This window comes from Microcaecilia unicolor, chromosome 9 (assembly GCF_901765095.1).
Source record: "Microcaecilia unicolor chromosome 9, aMicUni1.1, whole genome shotgun sequence".
Taxonomy (NCBI): domain Eukaryota; kingdom Metazoa; phylum Chordata; class Amphibia; order Gymnophiona; family Siphonopidae; genus Microcaecilia; species Microcaecilia unicolor.
Window position 1 is genome coordinate 48,155,727 of NC_044039.1, and position 23,826 is coordinate 48,179,552.

Consider the following 23,826-nt stretch of genomic DNA (forward strand, 5'->3'; position numbering starts at 1 on the left):
TCTCCTCGCTGGCCTCCCGCTTAGCCACCTATCCCCCCTTCAATCTGTCCAAAATTCCGCCGCACGTCTTATCTACCGCGTGAACCGATACTCTCATATCACCCCCCTCCTTAAGTCGCTTCACTGGCTCCCAATCCACTACCGTATACAGTTCAAGCTTCTTCTATTGACCTTCAAGTGCACTCAATCTGTTGCCCCCCATTACCTCTCTACCCTCCTCTCCCCGTATGTTCCCACCCGTAACCTCCGCTCTCAGGACAAATCACTCCTATCTGTACCCTTCTCCACCACCGCTAACTCCAGACTCCGCCCCTTCTGCCTCGCAGCACCTTATGCCTGGAACAGACTTCCTGAGCCCATACGCCATGCGCCCTCCCTGCCCATCTTCAAGTCCTTACTCAAGGCCCATCTCTTCTCCCTTGCTTTTGGCGCCTAACCACCTTCCCCATTCCTGTTACCTACACTGACTGCGCAGTCTATTACCGTTAGATTGTAAGCTCTCTTGAGCAGGGACTGTCCCTCCCCGTGTTTAAACTTGTACAGCGCTGCGTAACCCTGGCAGCGCTATAGAAATGCTAAGTAGTAGTAGTAGTAGTAGTACGCCAAAGCCCACAAAAGTCTAGCCACAGCCAGTCACTAGCCTCATTGCTATTCACATCTTAAGGTAGACAGCTAAGTTGTTTACGGCAAGACTGAAACTTGAGAAGCATAGGTTCAGCGAGATAGTTAGATATTTGCCATGTTTCTCCAGGTTATAATGCGAGAGAGAACCTACCTTTAAGAGATAGTTTTTGTCCAGGGAAAAGGTCGGAAGATGAGTCTCAAGCTAAAAGGTCAGAAAATGAGCCTCAAGCTATATTGAAACCTGCTGGTACCGGAACAGAGGCTTTTTACATTGAGGGCTTTGTAACAGGAGAAGCAACTGAAATCAAGAGGATTGGTTAAATAGTAGTGTTTCTGTAGAAGGGTATGGTACATAAGGTCCTAGAGTTTAAAGTTCTTTTAACTTACTACAGTTCAGAGGTGTAAGGCCAAGGGATACCTGTGAACAAGTAAAACAAAAAGCACTGTTTATAGATCTTTAGTAGACAGCTGTCATTACAAGAAACATTTGCCTCAATCATGACTTTAAGAAATGATGGATTTGGAACAAAAATTAACCAAGTCAGAAATTTACAATAAAATAACATGCTCTCTTTCAGGCAGGCGTGTGCTCTGTCCATTTGTACGATTAAGGCTGAATATCCTTTAAACGTTTATCAAAACCAATGTCCAATTTCCAATCAAATGTAAAGTTGAATACTGTTCTGGGAAGTATATTTTTTTCAAACCACCACAGTCACCTTTATTAATAGTAAGAGAGCTTTGGTAGCTTCGAATGTAGAGCCTGAGATTTGTGCCCATTGTAAATCTAAATAGTCCTGGAACATAGTGCTTTTTTGCTACTTTTTGTTAGTTAATGGTTGATTTACTTATTTCATCACAATTTTCTATCCTTGTCTTCCTCCTATTGTGGGCTTGATATATGCTATTGAGGTATTTCTTTTGAATAGTTTCTTGAATCTTTAGCATTTTTCTGTAAATGCTTATATTGCTTGGTAATACATGTAAATTGCCTGAATATTAAAATTTAGTTTAGGTTACTGATGGTATGTTGCCTATTAACGGCAGAGGACATCGCTCCTAACGAAGCTTATTGCGAAACAGAAGCTTGCTGTAGAGCATCCCCTGACAAACTGTTGCTAACAGCTCAGATAAGTGCTGCTAATCTTTTTGAATATAATACAATATAGATACATAAAATTAGCAGCGTTAAATTTGGAGGTTTTTGACTAGTGACGAGCTAGCCTGAAATCCACAGCACGAGCAAAAATGTTCTATGTGGGATATTGAAGGCGTTAACCCTATAAAGTTAATCAGAGCGTTAACAATGAAAGGTTACGCATCTGAAGTCTTTTCCAACTATGTAATTCAATAGTAGATTAGTGAGAGGGTTATGTGCATTATTTAAGCTGAATAATAAAATAAAATCATAAAAACATAGTTCACACCTGACTCCACTGGCATCTGTGGCAGGTATTCATGCCTGTTCATCACTTCCACAATAATGATCTTTTCACTATGGAATCATTTTACTAAGGTGCGGTAACAGATTTAGCATATGCTATAATGGGCGTCTTATCATTTAGCACACGCTAAATCCATTAGCATACCTAGTAAAATGATCCTAAGTTTGTCCCCAGCACATCTGCTGCTCTTGCTCATTGACAAGTCCAACCACATTCACTTTGATGTCCACCCTCCCAAGGGATGCATGCATCTAAGAAAGCCCCCAATGCGATTTTTTTGTACAGGGATATCTTTCCTAGTTTGACTCTTCTAGAGTTATGCACAGTATCCTAGAAAAGAAAGGAAAATAGATGTTAAATATGGACGCAAAAAAATAACAGAAATATGTCCTAGTATAAACATTGATAGATTTCTAGTTAACTACACAAATGACTGTTAAATACCGAATTCAACTTCCTTCTAAATGTTTGGCTTATGAACTTAAGCTGTCCATTATAGCTTGTTTATATAAAGGCTGAAAACAATTCTGCCTCAGTTTTATTACATTTTCATAAATGTTGAGGAGTCCTTTTCACGTAATATATCTTCTCTGTCTAAGTAAAGTGCTTTCACGGCCCTTTCCAATTTCTATTAGTTAACATTCTGTTTTGGGTTTATTTTATAAGCCTTTTGCAGATGAAGTGCTGCAATAAGTCCCATAACCAGTTTGCACAGATAGGAAACACTACTTTACCTGAACTCTCCCATTGCCTTTCTTAAAGTGCTGTCAATGTCATCAGATGAATTGTGACTTTGAGTTTACTTATGTGAGAATGTCATGTCTTGTGTTCCCACTGTTCCAATGAAATAGGTCCCTTCCTCTTGTAGTGGAATTTTCCAGTGCTCTGGTGGAAGAGAATGGTGGGAAGCAAAGAAAGCATTGTTTCCTCAATCTGGCAACCTTCCACCAACACCTCCAGCACTTTTGACAACAGTTCCTCTTGGTATCACATACTGTTGGAAACTCGCACTCAGGGAACCTTCCCTTTTGACAAACCAGTGCTGAAAATTAGAGAGAGTAAGAAACTCAAAGTTTGAAAATAAAACTGAATTTTGCTGCTTTTTATGAGTGAGGATGAAAAATTGGCACCCAACAGGGCAACCATGATGTGCGAAAACTCTTATACAGTAATATTCTTGAAGAATTATTATATTGGTCCAAAAAAATAGGTTATTTCACTACCTGCAAAGAACTCAGTAGCAGAAAACGTAAGAAAACAGCAAGGCAAAGCAGCCAAGAGATAATCCCTTCCTGATAGTAGTAGGAGGTAGAGAATCTGAACCTTCAGTAACATCAATGGTATAAGGGCAGATGCCTGTTGGAATCCTACAGGATTGCTTGACCCAGCAGTATAGGATCAAGGCCAAAAATGTCCCCATAGGGAAATCCTCTGCAGAACAACGTAATTAATGACCATAATCTCTCGCTTCAAGCGTAGAAGAAGAATTAAAACTCTGCACATCCAGGATGGGTCCTGGACTGGTTTAGTAAGACTCAAGGAAATGAAATTAAGGAGGTGAAAATTTAAACCTGTTATTGTCCCACTAGACCAGTTCATACCAAAGGGATGTACAAGAGCAGTGCCTTAATGGTAGAGGGACGACAAGGCCCCCTGAATAACTGCCCTGGCAAAGTCCATTTCCTGTTTGGCCAAAACTTCTATCTTGTAATGCTTTACAAAGGAATGCAGTAATGATCAGGTCTTCTGGTGAAACAGCTTGAGCCTCTACCCAGGACGCTGTCTGTGCCTATTTTGAGTTAGCTTACAGCCCAAGCTTGTGCCTCAATGACCAGTTTAATCCAGCACACTATGAAGGCCTTGGATGCTAAGGGGTACCTTGCACGGCCCATGAAACAGGACAAAGAGTTTGTTGGACTTTCAAAAGGGATTAGTCACCTTCAAATAATCTAGGACCTTCCTCACATCCAGTTTATGGTCCTTGCAGAAGTCAGAACCATCACTCTGCTCAAAGGCTGGCAGAATCGCCATCTGATTGAGATGAAAAGGGGAGATCACTTTGGGCAAAAAGGATGGTACAGTCCTGATCAAAACTGAGTGCTCTGAGAAAGACAGGTAGGGGTCCCTTCAGAATAAAGTCTGCAAATTGGAGACCAGTCTGGCTGAACAAATCACCATTAGAAACGTCATCTTCAGGGTAAGATCCTTCAGGGTAGTATGCTTCAAAGGTTAAAAGGGGGATCCACCCAATACACTGAGGACCAAATTAAGGTCCCACTGGAAAAGAAAAGCACTCAAAGGAGATATTTGACCCCACCCCCACTCCCCAAGAACCTCACCACATCCAAGTGGGATGCCACAAAATAGTCCTGGACTTTGCCCTGGAAGCAAGAGAGCTTCCACCTGGATTCTAAAGGTGTTAAGGGCTAAACCATGTTCCAAATCAATCTGTGAGAAGGCCAAAATAACAGGAAACGGTACCATCCATGGTGAAGCATGTCTTTCAAAGCACCAGTTCTTACTCTCCACACTTGCATGTAAGCCATAGAGGTGGAGTGTCTCTGGACTGTAACAAGGTCTCAACAACTGATGCTGAGTAACCATTAATCTTTTATCAGGTTCCTGATAAAAGAGGAGGGGGGGGGGCCTACCAGGAGGCACTGGAGATCTGCATACCATGGATGTTACTGTCAATCAAGTGCCACTAAAATTACTAGCAAAGCATGCCTTGCCACCCTCTTGCTGCTGATCAGAGGCCGAGGGGGGGGGGGTGCTCTCTGCAGGGCCACTGTTGTACCAGTTTGTCTATTCCTGCAGCTCTGGCCTCCCTTCTGTAGCTTTTACATTCCACCTCAAAGTCATCAGACTGCAACAAGGGAACTCCTAGAAATGCTATGTAAAATTGTGCAGTAATGATTAGTGTAATAGTTAGGTAAATCTATACAAACATGTTTCAACACTAATCAATAATGAGCTATCCAAACTCATGTGATATTTCGCAAGGAGAAAATCCCTCAGAAACCTTTTGGATTTATACAAATCCTAGGTTTACAATGGCAGGACTCTTATGCCATTGTTGAGTTTCTATCATCGGGAAAAAACTCCTTATTGCTTTTTGCTTACTGATATATACGTTTGATATTTTTAATTCAATTCAACATTGAAAGCATTTGTGCTCGCTTCTTATATTCAAGTCAGACTCTATATATCAGCGCCAGATAAAGAGACAACAGCACTTAACTTAAAGTCCGACGGGGCTGCCGTTTCACCTGTGTGGCTTCCTCAGGAACTTGTGCTGTTAGATTTGGCTTATAGATGTTTTCAGTTGTTAAACTTCAAACAAACCTAACCCACTTTGTGAGTTTCTGAGAGGGCTAACAACTTGTTCTCCCCACCAATGACACAGCCAAGCTGCCTCCAGGGCCACCACAACACTCCTGGTCTCTCCGTTTGTTAATATAAGCCAACACAGTGGCATGCTCTGACATCACTTGGACAGCCTTCCCAGCCATGCTTGGGAGGAAGAACCTGGGAGCCAAGCAGATGGTTTGGGTCTCCAGGTGATCAATAGGCAAAAGTGCCTTCCTCAAAGACCACTTGCCCCTACACTACCATGCCACTACCACCAGGCTAGCATTTATTGTGACCACTACCCAGTAGGAACCCCCCTCCCCCGGGCCAAATAAGCTGAATTGTTCCACAAGGCCAATGCTTCCCATAAGACTGGGGAGAGCAGCAGGCGGACTTCAAAAACCTGCAAATATGGAGCCCACCCGAGAGCATGGCTCTTTGCAACAATCTCATAGGCACCTTGGCCTAGGGAACAACTTCTATAGTTGTACCATTGACCCCAGAAGCCCATTTAGTTATGTTTAAACAAAAGAGATCTGCAGGAAACAAAATATTTTTTTTATTTGGAGTTATAAAACCACTTGCCCCTGAAACATGTTCCAAAACAGAACAATCCATTTGTATATCTAAAAGTCAAACTTCTACAAAACAGATGAAAATTTGATTCCATGTGCCCCAGTGAAAGGAGAGTTTAATTCTACTTCCATTTAATTTCAATATATTCCATCATCTTTATAAACACCAGGCTTCCCAGGCAGATTACAACAGTTAAGATGAACCCATTAGGAAACAAGATATCCTCACTGAAATCTGGTCATCTATATTGCACAGAACACTGAAGAAAAATGACTACAACTACCATTTACAATAAATTTTTAAGCTTTTTTTTAAATGATATTCATAGTAACATATAGTAAATGACAGTCCATCCAGTCTGCATAACAAGATAACTCATTTTGCATGGCATGTAATATTTTATATGTATATCCGAGTTTTCATCTCCACCACCTCCCGCGGGAGGGCATTCCACGTATCCACCACCCTCTCCGTGAAAAAATACTTCCTGACATTACTCCTTAGTCTGCCCCCCTTCAACCTCAATTCATGTCCTCTAGTTCTACCACTTTCCCGTCTCCGGAAAAGGTTCGAATGCGGATTAATAACTTTCAAATATTTGAACGTCTGTATCATGTCACCCCAATTATGTCTTTTATCTTCCACCTTGTAAAACCTGCCAATCCAACTGAAACAGCTTTAGGCATGTTACAGATGGATCAACAATAAAGAACTACAACATAGATGCAGCAACTAATAGGTTTGCTTGCTTTGTTTTGAGTGAATGGCAATGACGGCTGCTAGGGGGAGTGGAAACAGAGATGAACCAAATTGACTTCCTTGCTTACAGTGGACTAGATAGGCTCACTTCCACTCCAGTCTATTGCACCTCTTTGTTTAACTTTCTAAAAGATTTGTGCAGCGCAGGGTTATGGCTGGTGATCACTGCATACTGTAAGCAGTAGCGGCCGTAAAAACAAAGAAGCGCTCCTTCTGGGTCATTAAACCTTATTTTTAGCTTCAGAACGCCCGATCCGCTAAATTACGCCCCCCCCCCCCGTGACGTAATGTTTCTGTCGCACGGAGGATCGCAACTTTTAAGGAGGACAAGATTGGTACGGAAATAGGAGGATCCCGGGAGAATAATCCTCAGCGTTAACTACATCAGCTGTCTTCTTCTAAAAACATTTATTTTGGAGGATATATGTAAAATGTCCACATGCAAACCACTGGGCAAAGAAAAATATTAACTTTTAAAAGTGTTTAAATCGAATCCGAGAGGACCCCGAGGATCCTACTGTATCCGTTTTTTTACCTTTTGGCGTCACAGTCTCAGAGTGGACTTCCTTTCCCTGCGTCCTCCACCTCTGATACGATTTCCTGTTTCCGGCAGAGGGCGGGTGCGAGGCAGATTGTGTCACAGAGGGCGGGCCGTCGTAGGAGGAAATCTTTGGGCAGGTTGTAACAAAACCTGTAACAATTATTGCTTCTGCTGGTGATTTTAAAGACATTTGAAGGTAGGAGTGGGAGTTTGAGACTGAGAGAGATACGTCGGACTATAGGTAGGATAGGACGTAGAGTGAAGGAAGAGATCCCGGACGGACATGTTGGACTGGGAAGAGAGAATGAAAGATGGTATACTGAGGGGAGGGGGGATCCCTTGATCGTATGTGAATAGGGATGCTCGATGTGTGAGAGCAGTTAGTTGTCTGTGTCATATGCCCGGTGCGCGTGACTGCTTCATATTTGGGGGCAGGGGGAGTTATATCTCTCCTTGAATATAAAGCTTGTATTTATGGACTAAGTCTCCTCCTAGTTCCAATTCTGCAGTTATGCCTGTTGAAGAAAAAAAAGTTTTATCTTTAATAGTGTGTTTAGAGGATTATATGTACTATTAATAGTTTTTCATTTTGAGCTTTCTCTAATTACTTTGGTACTCCTCCTGTAGCCAGTATCACCAGTAGGTTACCGAACTGTCCAATTAAATAAACTAGCTCTGTCTTTTGAGCCTAGGAGAATGGTGCTTCTGTGCTTTGCTGCATTATTCCCATTGTCTTTTTGCTTCTTACTTTATGCAAAGCACCTGACTTTAGCTCTGATGGAAGCTATGCCTCCAGGCTATCTACTTCCGTTTGCAAAGATTACCAGTACCAGCCCCACTTAAATTCACACACTATTGTTCCAAGCCATGCAGTTTTTAGCTTTGATAAAGTCTTATTTGCTGTGTTAGAGAGAGAGCTGAGGCTTCTGCAGAATTATTTTTCACTTGAGGTCACACAGAAGCTTTTAAGCAATGTGCTTGTATTTTAGCTCTGTTCTTTCACATATCAATCTTATGCACATGTCCACTAAAAGTTTTGTTAGTAGAATCCACTGAGTTATTCGAAGATTTTTCACTCCCCCTGAGATTATTGCTGTGTCCAAGATTTTTCACTGTATCATTGTAGGCAAAGTATAGTGTATCTTAAACAGCCTGCTTATACCATCCCCAAACAGAAACTTTATACCAGTAGACTCGCCATTCTTAAGCAAATCTTCTTTATTGTAGTACTCATAATAAAGAAAATTCAACTTACGGTTCAGTTGCTTAGAAGAGAATTGCTGCCTTCTGCACATAGTCTGTATCTAGCCACCCCAGAGGCAAGGAGATGGCCAGACTCAGCCCAGCTGAGAGGAAAAGCTGTAACACTCACTCAAAAGAGGATAAGGGGAAAATTCAGGAAAAATAAATGGGAATGGCTTGGGGAAATTACTTGGGGCAATGGTGAAAATTCTTGATGGAATTACATTAGATTAAGGAGGGATCAGATCCCTAGAACAGCTGCTGATCACAAAGGCGTGCAAGGAAAACTGGGCGCTCTCACACAGCTCACAAGGGCAGAGAGCGAGGGCTGGCCTTAGCTCAGCTATCAGCCAATAGGGAAAGCTCACAAGGAGTCAATCTCTACAGAAAAAATTAGTCCTAATACACAGTGCTAACTATACACAGACAATACAATTGAATACAAATAATGCTCATATTAAATATACATCACAATATATCCTGGCTACATGAATATGGGGCAGAACACTCGTTCAGATGATGCCAAGCATTGAGTACTCCCATGTTTGTATAAACCCTTTGAGTCGTCTGGTGTATTTGTTTGTAACTGTTTGGTTATAGGGTTCAGCATGGAGGTCAGGGTCATACTGAAGTCCCCCCTCCTATTACCCAGAGCTTGGTATTCCATCAGGTATCTGTCCTAAGTCAAAGTAACCTTTCTGGTTATCAGTGGGGGCATAGACAGATACCAAATTAAACAATGTGCCCTGAAGGTCTGTGGGTCCTTAATAGTGTCCTACCAGAAGGTGTGTGTGGACAAATAGAATATCGACCCCCCTGTTTTTCTGTGTTGGGTGAGATGCAAAAAAGAATGAGTGTGGAAACTGTTTACATCTAAACAATCTCTTGGTTCAGAAGATGCATCTGCAGAAAACATACCAAGGCCAAGAACCTAGCAGCTTTCTTATATATACACTGACATTTGTAAGGGGAATTTCAAGCCCCAAACATTGATAGCTGCAAATTGTAAGGTACTCATGGTGGGTTCCAATTCGGGTTTAAAAAAAAAAGAATTGTAAGATAAAAGTCTTTGATAAGAAATAAAAATTCTCTTGGTTATTCCATTGAACTGAAACAATACAAAAAGAAAAAATGTCACGAAATGCCTTGCCACCTGCCTGAGGTTACCCAGCAGCCACTTTAGGTCTATTCACAGCTCAGGTCCGCCTGCACATGCCACTCGTGCTCTACACTAGCATCCTCCTTCCACTGACTAGGTCACAACTGCCTCTGGGCGAGTCTCCCACTGTCAAATTATCCCCATTGATTTCTAGGTTAGAAGAGGCCACCCTCCCACTGGTCTCACAGTTCCCAGAAAACACTTGCAGACCCAATGCACAAACCACCAGGATTCTTTATCAGTCCAGACAGACAGAGTCAATAAACAATTGTTTATTGTCTTAAAAATATATTGAACAATGAACAAAATGTGCAATCAGCAAACAATAATAGGTAATTGAAATACGGATCAATTATAACACTAACTAAACATTTGTTTACTTTCTAAAATGTACATGGGGAGATCAGGACATATAGCTACTCACCAGTTGGCAAATATAACTGTTTTTTTACAGGGCTTCAGCAAAGAGCTTTCTCTCTTCTCCCGGGCTAAAACTGGGGCAAAAGCCAGTACAATTCAAATGAAAAAAGCTCCTGGGAAAATCAGAGCCCAGTCAAACAACAACATTTTTAAAAAGCTGGTTAAATCTCTATAGGCATTTCCTTTATCTGTGTTAGCTAAAGAAGGGAAAGGTCAGTTCTTTGTAACAGCTTGAAACAGTGGTTCCTAAACCTGGTCCTGGAGGTACCCCAGCCAGTCAGGTTTTCAGGGTACCCACAATGAACATTACTGCAGGCATTTCCTTTATCTGGGTTAACTAAAGAAGGGAAAGGTCAGTTCTTTGTAATAGCTTAAAACAATGGTTCCGAAACCTGGTCCTTGAGGTACCCCAGCCAGTCAGGTTTTAGGGTACCTACAATGAATATTCTTGAGAGAGATTTGCATGCAGTGCCTCCACTGCATGCAAATCTATCATGAATATTCATTGTGGCTGTACTGAAAACCTGACTGGCTGGGGTGCCTCCAGGATCAGGTTTGGGAATCACTGGCTTAAAACATAACATGCACTACCTGCTGGCCAAACTAGAGAAGTGCACTTCAAGTTTTAATAAAGGGAGTTTTAAAGGCTTAAAACACACTGTCACTAAAACCCCTCCCTTCACCTTCCCCATCCCAAAACTCCACTTGTCCTCCCAGGGATACCAACTCTAACCTCACCCCCATGATTTTCCAAGACATGCCTGCTAAACCCCTCCCGGATAGGCTTTGGAGAAAGTGCCCCCCCCCCCCCCCCCCCAGCCCCAGTGGAGCATATTGAATCTTTGCAAGGAGGAAACAAGGTAAGATTTAAAAAAAAAAAAAAAAAAACATAATAAAGTATAAACTAAGCAATATTGACCTATCCCAGACAAAAAAATAACAATTATGTCAGCTTAGAATACTACACATGAGAGAGAGAGCTCAGGTATCCCAAACGATGTCAGTGAGCCTTAAGAAGACAAAAATCCTGATCCCTCAGCTGTCATTGAAGTACTAAGTCCAGTCACGAAGTGCAGGGTAGTGGGCTCCAGTTGCTCAGTGTGGAGGGGTCCCTGGTAATCCTGTAGCAGAGACCTGCCTACATAAGCAGTCATGTCGATTGGTGGCATGTTTCATCTGGGATTTAGCTTTCATTACTGGGGCTCTTTAGGCGAGAGTCCCAGTTTTCTTCCAGGACTTGTACCATCTCGCCCCTGGATTTAGTTAGGTAGTGTTGTCCATCCTTTGTAAAAGTTACGGCAAATGGAAACTGCCAACGATATCAGATACCGGTTTCTCATAAACGTGATATGAGAGGACAGTTTCCCGTGGCATTGAAGAGTCTCTGCTGATATATCTTGGTACAGGGAAATTTCATAGGTATCTCAGGTAATAGCGCCCCTAGTGTGTGCTTGTTTTAAAACTGCTTCCTTTATCTTGAAACTCTGGAAATAAGCCACAGTATCACTAGCCACGTTGGAGCAGGTCTTGCCCAGGGCTTTGTGCTCACATGATCTCAATTTGTGTGAGCGGCACAGGTTCACCAGTTTCAGGAGAGAGCTTGCAAAGTACGGTATTACTTTCTCATAGCATAGTCCAAGAGTTCTGGCACTCCCCAAATTCACAGGTTGCATCAACAGGACCTATTTTCTTCAACTTTAGCTTTTGTGTGTTGTTTTTCACCTCATAACTTTTATCCAAAGAGATCAGTCCTCTGAATGCTCATCAAGCCATTGATCTGTCTGTTTGACCCAGTTGCCGAAGTTGGTTCTTTTTCCCTCTCAGATCTGCACCCAGAGTAGATGGTTCCAAGAGAAGAGCCTTTGTCATCCTTGATTTCCTGCAACCAAGTGTGTATTTCCACTACAGGTTTGAGAGCAGATGCCTGTTCGTCCCCTATATCCATTATTTGTACAACCACAGAGCTTTCCTCTCGATGGTTGCCCGCCGTGCTGGAAATCTTCATATGTGGGGCCTGAACCACACTTGAATAGGAGAACTTTGTGAGGTCTACTCCTTTCCACTTAGAGGACACAACACTGCCAGATATAAGATAGAGATGTTCAGAGCCTAGAATCGGCCAAATGTTTTATTGGATGCCTGGGATAGTGCTTAGATTAGGGCTGGGGAGAGGAGAGCTAAAGACTCAAGTGGCATCGCTCCTGGTGACATCAATTCCTCCCCAGTGCATGGCCGTTTTTAATGATTACCACGTGAGTGCTTACTGTTGCCCATTTTATAGGCTGTAAGGGTTCAAACAGTATCCCTGCACTAACCAGTAAGCACACAATAATAGTTAGTGAGGAATGCCCTCTCTGTTCCTGACACACCCCCTCAAAAATGTAAATATTTTTTTAGCACACACATTTGAAGCTACTTTAGGATACCTGTGTGTGTCCTGTGGTACTCCATTTTTAGCTGCATTAGGCATTCGTCTAAGTAAAAGGACACCTTATTTCTTTTGTCATCTCCTTTATTTTTATCTATAATTACATCAGAGGCCCTGTTATGACAGAGCCTATTAGTGGAACTAACCTTAAAGCTAAGAGTAGTTAGGGAGGTTTTGAGTTCTAGGAAGCATGAATATCTTGTCTTCCCCTCCACTTCGGGTTTTTCTTCTTACCCTCTTTCCTCCTGCTTGCCAGAGTATGGCTGGTAAAAAGACAAAAGCAAGAAAGTTTCCCATTACAGTGATCTTTTTGACACCAGCTAAAAGTTGTGTAATGTCAGCTTCTTTAGTAAGCAGGTGTGGGTGTTCGTAGAAGTTCTGGAGAAGGCAGAGGGATAGCGGTCTATTCTGTATGGAAGAAACATGCTTCCTATCCTTTGAAACCTGGGGGGGGGGGGGGGGGGGAGTAGGGGTGGAATGCATGGAATAGCCTTGACGGTGGTAACTGAATTCAAGAAAGCATGGTACTAGTAATGCGAATGTGAGGCAGGGAGAAGGGATTGTTGAGGTTAACTGATGTAGGTGAGCAGACTTGAAAAGGTCAGTTTAGAAATGTCTGCAAGAAATAAAGTGGTTCTTGGCATCCCAAAATACATCAGCATCTTCCTCCTCTTCTGTTCTCCATCTCTCCCCTTAGGTAAGTGCCTCCTTCATGAAGCCTACCTCTCTTCTACTGGAGGAGACTGCTCCGGAAAGATTTAGGCCACTAGAGCTGTCAGAGAGCAGAGAAGCCCACTATCACAAATGCTACTAATGCCCAAGGTTCCACCACTAAGACCTTAAGAGAGGTAGGCTCACCTAGCTACATGATGGCCAGGGCTATGACCCTCTCCAAGGAGATGACCTTCATCCTTCTCCAGGTCCTTCTAAAAATCCCCAGACCTTTAAAGGAGCTTGAGGATAATTTACTAATTTACTCCCATCAAAAAAAAAAAATATATATATATATATAAATATAAATAATCTGGAGCAAAATCCCATTGCTTGTTAACAAGGAGGAATACCAGCAGGGACCTTAGTCCCTGCTAGATTATCCTGACTAACATGAAGTGATTTTGTTTTTATAGCGTAAACCACAGATGATGTAATGTATCCATTCAGATAATGGATAACAAATACAAAGATGGGGGAAGGGTTAGACAGAAAACAGATGGAAAAAAATCATAGGCACATAAACAAAAAAAAGGAGGTAAAAACCCTCATGATACCGTGAGATATGAAACAAAAAAAGTGAGGAAAAACCAAGTGAGAATATCAAAAAACACTTTATTGTATTAAAAAACGACCCGACATGGCCGTGTTTCGGCCCTAAGGCCTGCCTCAGGGGTCTTGAACAATCTCGGATGATCTAGTGGTAACTGAATATACGATTCTAGAAGAGAGGAGGATTTCCTTTATCCATATAACAGGCCTTTTTTGGCATCGATGTTTCAAAATCAGTTGGTAACTGAATATATGATGTTCTAGAAGAGAGGAGACCAAAGAAGTTTATGTTTAAGTAAAATTTCAACAGTGTACGTTCATACACTAGATCATCCGAGATTGTTCAAGACCCCTGAGGCAGGCCTTAGGGCCAAAACACGGCCGTGTCGGGTTGTTTTTTAATACAATAAAGTGTTTTTTGGTATCCTCACTTGGTTTTTCCTCACTTTTTTTTGTTTCATATCTCAAAAAATCATAGGACCATAAATATATCACTCTGGTGCCCAAGAAGGGAAAAAGTAAGCATTCCTACAGACAGCTCATCTCTTAGCTATTGCCTGTAGTGCCTGGACAATCCTGAGGTTAAAGGTGAAGGCTTGGAAAACAAGTCAGTCTCAGCATTTTCTACCATCAAATGTAGAATATTTTCCTTAAGCATGCTAGACTAACATTAACCATTTATTTACCAGATTCCACTCGGTCTCTCTGCTCCCTGATCTCCCCTAAGAGACAACTATCTTAAATGACAAAGATGATGTTATCAGGGTAGTTTAAAGGGCTGGGGAGAGGTATACCACTCTCCCAGAACCATGAGTGAGAGATTATGTGGATGCCCATTGGCCCTTTCATGGAGAGGTGTCCATATCTAATAACTCGATTGGCAAATCATAGTTCTGACATTTTGCATTCTCAATATAAATGCCTGTAGGGAGGGTTTTGGCAGGCACTGGGTCATCCTGAAAAAGTGGGGGTAGCTTTTTACAGGATACTTTGTACTCTAGAAGCTGAGTATCTGGAGCAAGGTGGCTATTTTGTTTAGCCTGACTCTGCAAGCAGAAGTGCTGGAAGCCCAATCTGTGGTGTCAGGGGGGATGTGCCATCTCTGTGTAGGGGGTACAAGGCCCCTGCCATCATATCACCAAGTTTGACTGAGTTAAACCTGTGGGATACTTGAAAGAAACAACAATCCTGCAGTGCTTGGCTTTACAACCCAGAGACCTTTGCTATGCCTAAATAATTTGCAGAGTTGTCCTTACTCAGAATAAAGACTGCTACGTGCCTGTGTGCTCCAATGAGTTTAGTTACTTGAGTTCTAGGAAAACCCCGAGAAACAATGTCACAAGACTGTTCGGAGCCATGAATTCCAAGAAATGCATCTTGAATTATGTCAAAGCCATTCCTGTGTCTTCTCAAGCCAATCACCTACTAAAATGTAGTATAAACACACACTTTACTGTATTGGCATATACCTAATCTGTCACCCACAAGCAGTTACAAAGTTTGGCCATACAACCTGCAATGTAGTATAAACACACACTTTACTGTATTGGCAACTGCCTAATTTGTCACCCATAAGCAAAGTTTGACCATACAGCCTGCATGTGTTGACATATTAGGTAGTTTGTTTCTTTAGATTTTGCTCACACCTTTTTCAGTAGTAGCTCATGGTGAGTTACATTCAGGTACTCTGGATATTTCTGTGTCCCAGGAGGGCTTACAATCTAAGTTTGTACCTGAGGCAATGGAGGGTTAAGTGACTTGCCCAAGATTACAAGGAGCAGCAGTGGGATTTGAACCGGCCACCTCTGGATTGCAAGACCAGTGCTCTAACCACTAGACCACTCCTCCACTAGTTGCCAGTAGAGTAAAGTGTGTGTTTGTACTAACTAATTTCTGATAATAAAATGCGAGTTTTATTTTCAAAGAACCTTCTCTCTGAAAATGTATGTCATTATTTCATTCCTGTAAATAGTCGCTTACTATATTCTTTCTTTGCTTTATTAGAGTTACATATTCGTATGATCTATGAGAACATATACCGAGGGTGAACTTAGCTGTTTGGACATGGTGTTTATTATTATTTCCAGAGAGCATATCATTACACTAGTCTTAGCTGTGTCTTCCTACCAAACCTGTGGTGAATTCTGACACCCTCATGTTACTACATCTGGGTTTGATTTACAAGATGTTGCACAGTTAATGTAGACAACTTATATGCCTCTGTGAACAGGTCTGCAAGGTCAGCTTATTTGTTGACCTTAGATGTCGATGAAGAAGTAGTCCTTGGGCATGACTTAATTATGCTGTTGACCATAGCAGGAGGGAGGTCATCCTTCCTTGGCCACCTTTCTGGGGGAGGCTGTTTACCTTTCCTGGCTGAACAATACTTAGCATGAGCAGCACCCTGGGATGGCCTCCAGCTTTATCTGTATTGTATTGGAGTCTGATGGCATGTCCCACTCTAATTGATTGGTAGTATTTCAGCTACCTAAATGACTTGAGCCCTGTTGAATCCTATGATTCTCTTGTCTTCTTGGATCAAAGTGCTGTGACTGCCCAAGGTGAGAGTCTACCTCATCAAGCCACCTACTCGCATGTCTTAACTCCCTTCTTGGGAAGAAGGGCTCTTTACAATGGTCTAGGAGACACTTTCCTCAGTCAGTGGTGGGACATGGGGAAGGGTCCACGTTTGATGCTTTGTAGAGAATATGCTAGGTGTGCTGAGCAGCTGTTGGCAAAAGTGTTCAACCTGAAGCCCTGGCTCTTTAATGCCCACTGTAAGTGTTTATCCTTCAAATACACTGGAAAATGACTTACCCTCCACATTGTTGAGACATCCAGTTCGTAAATCAAATGGAGTATGACTTACATCTCTTCTGTGGGTTGGAGAAGAGGCGGGAGTACAAGAAACAGATAGCGTTTGCTGAGAGAAGCAGGGCAAGGGCTTCAAACATTTATGCGCAGTGTGCAAGCATAATAGGGGGACAGATAAGAACATAAGCATTGCTATACTGGGGCAGACCGAAGGTCCATCAAGCCCAGCATCCTGTTTCCAATGGTGGCCAATCCAGGTTACAAGTACCTGGCAAGATCCCAAAACAGTACAATACATTTTATGCTGTTTATCCTAGAAATAAGCAGTATTTTCCCCAAGTCCATCTTAATAGTGGCTTGTGGACTTTTCTTTTAGGAAGTTATCCAAACCTTTTATAAACCCCGCTAACCTAACTGCTTTTACCACATTCTGTGGCATCGAATTCCAGAGTTGAATTACACATTGACTGAAGAAAGATTTTCTCTAATTTTGTTTTAAACTTACTACTTTGTAGCTTCATTGCATGCCCCCTAGTCCTAGTATTTTTGGAAAGAGTAAATAAGCAATTCATGTCTACTCGTTCCATTCAACTCATTATTTTATAGACCTCTATCATATCTCCCCTTAGCTGTCATTTCTCTAAGCTGAAGAGCCCTAGCCGCTTCAGCCTTTCCTCATAGGGAAGTTGTCCCATCCCCTTTAGATTGTGAGTATAAAGGGGGGGGGGGCACCTTGACCAAGTGGTAGCATCCCTGAAGCCCCCTGGCCCGGGTTACAGCAAACCATTTCCCTTTCCTGACCCCTTTTAAAAGGCAAGAAGACAACAACACCCTCCCCACATTGTTAGCGTATGTTTTCCCCGTGAATTTGATTCCAGGTGCTTTTTCCTAGCAAGGTGCACTAGGCACCTGGCTTTCTGTTAATATACTCATCTTTTAATGTGTCTAGAAGGGTATGTGGGTGACAGTTCCTCACAAGGGGAAGAGCTGAAGGTTGAAGAATACAGATGCATAGATGATCGTGGCAGGGCAGGCATTATAAAGAATAAAATTAAAGAACGTGGACAAACATGGTTTAATGGGACAGAATTGGTGGGTTCAGCCAAGGGAAGTCTTGTCTCACCAGTTTGATTCATTTCTTTGAAAACGTGGATAAAGGTAAGCCAGATGATGTAGTGTATCTAGATTAAGTTCCTCATGAAAGACTCCTGAGAAAATTAAAGAGAGTCATGGGAATAGGAGTCAAGGTTCTGGTGTGGATTAGGAATTGGTTATTGGACAGAAAACAGAGGGTAGGGTTAAATGGTCATTTCTGTCAGTGGAGGGGGGTTAACAGTAGAGTGCCACACGGATCTGTACTAGGACCGGTACTATTTAACATATTTATAAATGATATGGAAATTGGAACGACGAGTGAAGTGATTAAATTTGCAGATGATACAAAACTATTCAAGGTTGTTAAAACACATGCAGACTGTGAAATATTGCAGGAAGACCTTAGGAAATTGGAAGACTGGGTATCCAAATGGCAAATGAAATTTAATGTGGATAAATGCAAGGTGATGCACATTGGAAAGAATAATCCAAATCATAGTTACCTGATGCTAGAGTCCACTTTGGGGCTCAGTGCTCAAGAAAAGGATCTGGGTGTCGTTGTAGATAATACGCTGAAATCTGCTCAGTGTGCAACGGCGGCCAAAAAAAGCAAACAGGATGCTAGGAATTATTAGGAAAGGGATGGTGAATAAGACTGAAAATACTATAATGGCTTTATATAGCTGCATGGTGTGTTCGCACCTTGAGTATTGCATTCAGTTCTGGTCACCATATCTCAAAAAAGATATAGCGGAATTAGAAAAGGTTCAAAGAAGAGTGACCAAAATGATAAAGGGGATGGAACTCCTCTCATATGAGGAAAAGCTAAAGAGGTTAGGGCTCTTCAATTTGGAAGAGACAGAAGAGGGGTGATATGATGGGAGTGGAGGAGTGGCCTAGTGGTTAGGGTGGTGGACTTTGGTCCTGGGGAACTGAGTTCAATTCCCAGCACAGGTAGCTCCTTGTGACTCTGGGCAAGTCACTTAACCCTCCATTGCCTGCCGCATTGAGCCTGCCATGAGTGGGAAAAAGCACAGGGTACAAATGTAACAAAAAAAAAAAAGGTCTCCAAAATCCTGAGTGGTGTTGAACGAGTAGAAGTAAATTGATTTTTTTTACTCATTCCAAAAGTACAAAGACTAGGGGACGCTCAAGGAAGTTACATGGAAATACTTTTAAAACAAATAGGAGGCAATATTTTTTTCACTCAACCAATAGAAGCTCTGGAACTCTTTGCCAGAGGATGTGATAAGAGCGATTAGTGTATCTGGGTTTCAACAAATTCCTGGAGGAAAGGTCCATAGCCTGCTATTGAGACAGATATGGGAAGCAACTGCTATGGAGTATTGCCATGATTTGGGTTTCTGCCAGATACTTGTGACCTGGCTTGGCCACTGTTGGAAAAACAGGATTCTAGGCTAGATGGACCATTGGTCTGACCCAGTATGGCTACTCTTATGTTCTTATGACCCTTGCCTTAGATTTCAGCTAAGCTCATTTGGCAGTACTACTGTGTTCTTATACTGATCTCACAATCTGTCTCATGAAATCAGTGCCTGAATGCAGGTTTCCATGAGATCTGCTTTTTGGAACAGTGAAGAATAGTGTGGCAAAAAAATGTTGGTTAGGCTGGGGCCCAGGTGGTTCATCCCTTTCTGAGGTCTATGTTATTTTTGCCTTTTCAACTTGTTTCAGTTTGGTGCTAGATCCATATGTTATATGAACATATTCATTTGATTTTTAAATATAACTGCCCTGAAAATCTGGCTGCTGTAATCTAAATGATTTCGGAGATAATGTATGTACAAAGTGAATACATTAGCATTTTTTCCTCTAAAAAAATGGCTTATTAGTGGAATGTTTGTAATATGGTGGTTCTGAAAACTTCAGACTAGTACTGATCATTGGCATTACAACCACCAAATAAGCATGCCTTTCTCTTCAAAGAAGTTGCTCCAAATTAATTGGATTTTAGGGTTACTTACTCTACTTTTCCAAATCCTAGCTATTCATGAGGGTTGGAATGATTGCTCAGGGTTGTGACATTGAGCATGTGAGAAAATAAACAGCACACTTATGAATAACTGAACAATTATTTTGGGTAAGAATGTTCTGTTTATTCTGGAAAAAGTGGCACATCCTGTCAAACTATATATTGTTCTTGACGTACTAATTTTAATAATTTCAATAAAAATAATTGAACTAAAAAAAAAGAATGTCTACGATGGGTTATTGTAACATTGTATATTTGGGACTAGTCACTTGTGTTCACTCAATGCAAATTGTGTGCGGCTGTGCACCTCATCTGCTTTGTTGAAATATGATCATATTTCAGCTCACCTCAAGTGGCTGGGCTGCCAGTTGCATTTTGGGTGAAATTCAAGTTATTGATGTTAGTTCATCATGTTTTGTTTCATGATTCTACTATGTATTTGAGAAATGTTATTTGGCGTTACGTCCCACAGGAGTAGCCTAGTAGTTAGTGCAGCAGACTTTGACCCTGGGGAACTGGATTTGATTCCCACTGCAGCTCCTTGTGACTCTGGGCAAGTCACTTAACCGTCCATTGCCCCAGGTACAATTAAATACCTGTATATACTATGTAAACTGCATTGAATGTAGTTGCAAAAACCACAGGCAGTATATCAAGTCCCATTTCCCCTTTCCCCTGCTGGGAATTTAGTCGTGCCTGCTATGAATCAATTTCGTTTGGATGTGACTAGAAAAGGCTCTTTTTCAATTGCTGGGCCTTATGAAAGGAATCGTTTAACTGCTGGTTGAAACATGAGACTCATTTATGGACTTTCAAGTGTGGAGGTAAAACACACTTGATGTGTTTGGTTTTCTCTGCTACTTTTTGTTAAGTATAAAGCTGTGCTTTGAAGATTTTTGGCAGTCTATTTAGATTAATGATTGTTAGAATTTAATTCTTGGTATGTTTTGTCTTATTTTTTGTTGTTGTATTTTTATATGTGCATATTGTACCTCACCCTGGATAAGGGTGGGTTATAAATAATAAATCTAAATCTATCTCACGGCCGGGCAAGATTTATTTCATGGCAGTGTTTTCAGCTGTCGACAGAATAATGCTTATTTATTTATTTATTTATTTATTTATTAGGATTTATTTACCGCCTTTTTGAAGGAATTCACTCAAGGGTGGTGTACAGTAAGAATGGATCAAACATACACTGAGACCTTTTTTTAATGCTGGGATCCTAAGTTGTTTGAGGCTTGTGCAACGTACAAGGATTTTTGTTTTTTAAGGGATAATGGGTTACAGAAAGAATCTCTGTTAAGGTTTCGGGGGCAATTTCTTCTGTGACCAGAGCTATATGCAGTTGCACAGAATCTCTGTAGGCAAAAGTAACAAAATATAGCCTGTTTGTATGAATTCCTTAAGACAGACTGCAGTGTGGAGGTTACATTAGTCAAAAGTTTTATCTGCGTGAGACTTGCTCATTATAAAGAAACTGGGGTAGAACGTGAAAGTCCCTTAGAATTGCAGCTCATTAAATCCAGAGAAGTTGGGATGGTCTTGTCTAGGGGCCAGCAGGGGGTAGGCCATTCACATGAAAAGTTAAAATGACTAGCAATAAGTTTAAGACCTGAAGCCTGTTCTCTCATTAGCTTCTTATTTCCACCTTCAGGGTCATCAGTAATTGTTTTCCTTATAGATCCCAACAATTTTGTCATTCTAAACTTCCCAACTGAGTCTTTCCAACTCATTATAATTCTCTGTTTGATGGAAAGGTCTTATGACTCAAAAAAGGGAGCTGGTGACTGACTCTTGTACTTTCATTTTTTTTTTCTCTTAAGTTTTCACTAAAGCGGAGATGTCATGAGAACTAGATTCTGGAAGGCAACATTTGGCTAGTGCTGATTTTATTAACTTTCATACATTCTGTTATTTATAATCTTAATTCCGCAGGTCCTAAAATGCATCAAGAGGATGTTATGAAAACCTGAATTGACTAAAGTCCCTCTTCCCAAACTAGATCTCTTCATGTCTTTGAAATGTTGTGTAAATTTTATTAGAGTTGATGGTTGAAGTGGGCAGTACAAATCTATCTGACTTTGTGAAGTCACTGCTGCAAGCCATAGGTCCAAATGAGTTATTAGTTACACCCCAGCCTGGGTGCAGGTCTGATTGCCAACATCCAGATAAGTATATGTGCATTGCCATTGTAAAATCAGAAACATGCATACCTTGCTTGCCTACCCAAACCTTACCCACAACTTGCCTCCTTTCAAAATGTGTGTGCCGAGGATGTAAATGTGTAAATAGTGATATTCCTAGTTACACATGTATCAAGTGATGAATTGGTGATGGATAATAAAATATTGCATGATATTTACATTTAATACTTTATTCTTCGAGGACAAGCAGACCTATTTATTTTCACAAGTGGGGTGACGCCGACTGCATCACCCAGTCTGGGACTTATGACGAACATAAGTAGACCTTTCTGGAGTGCGAGACACACTCCACTGCGCATGCATGAATACCTTTCCACCCACCACGAAAATGTGGTGAGCTCAGTTCTTTTTCTACCGCGGTGAGGAGAGGGTTGTTTTTTTTTTGTTTTTTTTTTTAAGTCTCCTCACATCGCTTAGTCCAAAGAGCTACATTTTGCACCTTCTGGCATTTTTTTGGCCTTTATTATGTTCCCATTTTTGGAACCCCCTCTTATTTTGTTTCTTTATTGTCACATTCTTTTTTCCCTGGTTTTAAGTTTCCTTGTTTTTCCATTGTCAAACGGCCGTTTTTTAAGCCTTGACTTCAGCCTGTTTCTTCCTCTTTATTTTTCTGGCGCCTTGCCCCTTTTTCAGGCACCATCGCTTTGTTTAATTTAGCTATGGAAGTTTTTCCATCTGTGTCCTCGAAGGTTCCCAGTGGCTTCAAGCACTGTACCCAGTGTAATCGGACAATTTCTGGGAAAGACACCTATTCTTGGTGTCTTCGGTGTCTTGGGCCTGACCACAGCCCGGCTAACTGTGTACTCTGTCTTCATATGAAAAAGAGAATCCAGGTTTCCAGAGAGGCTCAACGCGAGAAGATTTTTGGAGTCAAATCCAGTTCCTTGGCATCGAGGTCGGCGGCATCGACATTGAGCATCGCACCGGCATCGGAAGCAATGATGCGTAGTGTGGGTCTCCTCTGCAGAGCTCCCGGGACTGTCCACAGTCAGACCTGAACTTCAGGCGATGTAAGGATTCAATGCTGTCCTCGTTGGTGCTGAGGAGCCTTGATAGCGAGCTTCAGGGTAAGGCCAAGAAGCAGAGCATAGTCATTAATCGCCCTCAACGCATGATGCTGGGAGCTCCAGGGCATCAAGGGAATTGGTGCCGGGAGGACCGCTCCCCCTCCATACAGGAGGTGTTGATGCGTCAGTCTCCTCAGCTCCTGTATCGACCCCAGTGGTTCTGCAACCTGCTCCTGAGCTGGCATCCCAGCCTTTCTCGGTGTCTACCCTCAATGAGCACATCTAGGCCTTGCTCCATGAGCTGCTGGATGACCTATTGCAACGGTTTGCATCGGGGGTTCTTGAGCCTACCCTGCCTCCTGTTGTGGACTCGTTTGGCCCTCAGACTACGGTGTGGCCACTGATGCTGCATGTGGCCCTGGTGTCGACTGCCACCCAAACCGGCACTCCCTCGACGTTAGTGGAGGAAGCTTACCCGGAGTCGAGGCGGGAACCTGCTTCTCAACGCCATTCTAGAGGACATGGTTCCTCTATGTCGAGGCAGGTTTGGTCTCGACACTTCCTCCTGGAGGTGTTGTCTGACACCGAAGAGGAGCGTTCATGGGATTCAGAGGAGGATCCAAGGTACTTGTCCTCAGATGAGTCCTATGGAATTTCCTCTGAACTCTCCCCTCCACTTGAAAGGAGAGTCTCCCCCGGAGAGCCTTTCATTCCCTTCTTTTGTCAAGGAAATGGCTGCAACCATTCCATTTCCTTTGGAAGTGGAGGGTGAGCCCAGGGCCAAGATGCTTGAGGTTCTGGACTATGAATCCCCTCCTAGGGAGGCTGTGACTGTCCCTCTCCATGAGGTACTCCAGGAAGTCCTTGTCTAGAATTGAGAGCCCCCTCTGTTCGTCCTGGTA

At 42.1% G+C, this 23,826-nt stretch overlaps 1 protein-coding gene and 1 long non-coding RNA gene across 5 annotated transcripts in view; one reads left to right on the top strand and one right to left on the bottom strand.

Moving 5' to 3' along the window:
- Window positions 1–991: 991 nt before the first annotated feature.
- Window positions 992–7,335, bottom strand: LOC115477772. The gene is made up of 3 exons (XR_003943374.1): window positions 7,291–7,335; window positions 2,804–3,111; window positions 992–2,399 (listed from the first exon to the last, which is right to left on the bottom strand). It is a non-coding gene; the product is annotated as an uncharacterized LOC115477772 (long non-coding RNA).
- Window positions 7,336–7,373: 38 nt separating this feature from the next.
- The window catches only part of WASHC1 (WASH complex subunit 1), a 273,146-nt gene continuing 256,693 nt past the window's right edge, over window positions 7,374–23,826 (top strand). Inside the window, exon 1 of one of the 4 annotated variants that reach the window (XM_030214831.1) lies at window positions 7,374–7,492. Coding sequence is in view for 1 of the 4 variants with exons in the window: in XM_030214830.1 (XP_030070690.1) it covers window positions 7,580–7,610 (31 nt within the window). In the remaining 3 variants the exon portion in view is untranslated. The other 3 variants (XM_030214830.1, XM_030214832.1, XM_030214833.1) reach the window with 3 other exon arrangements.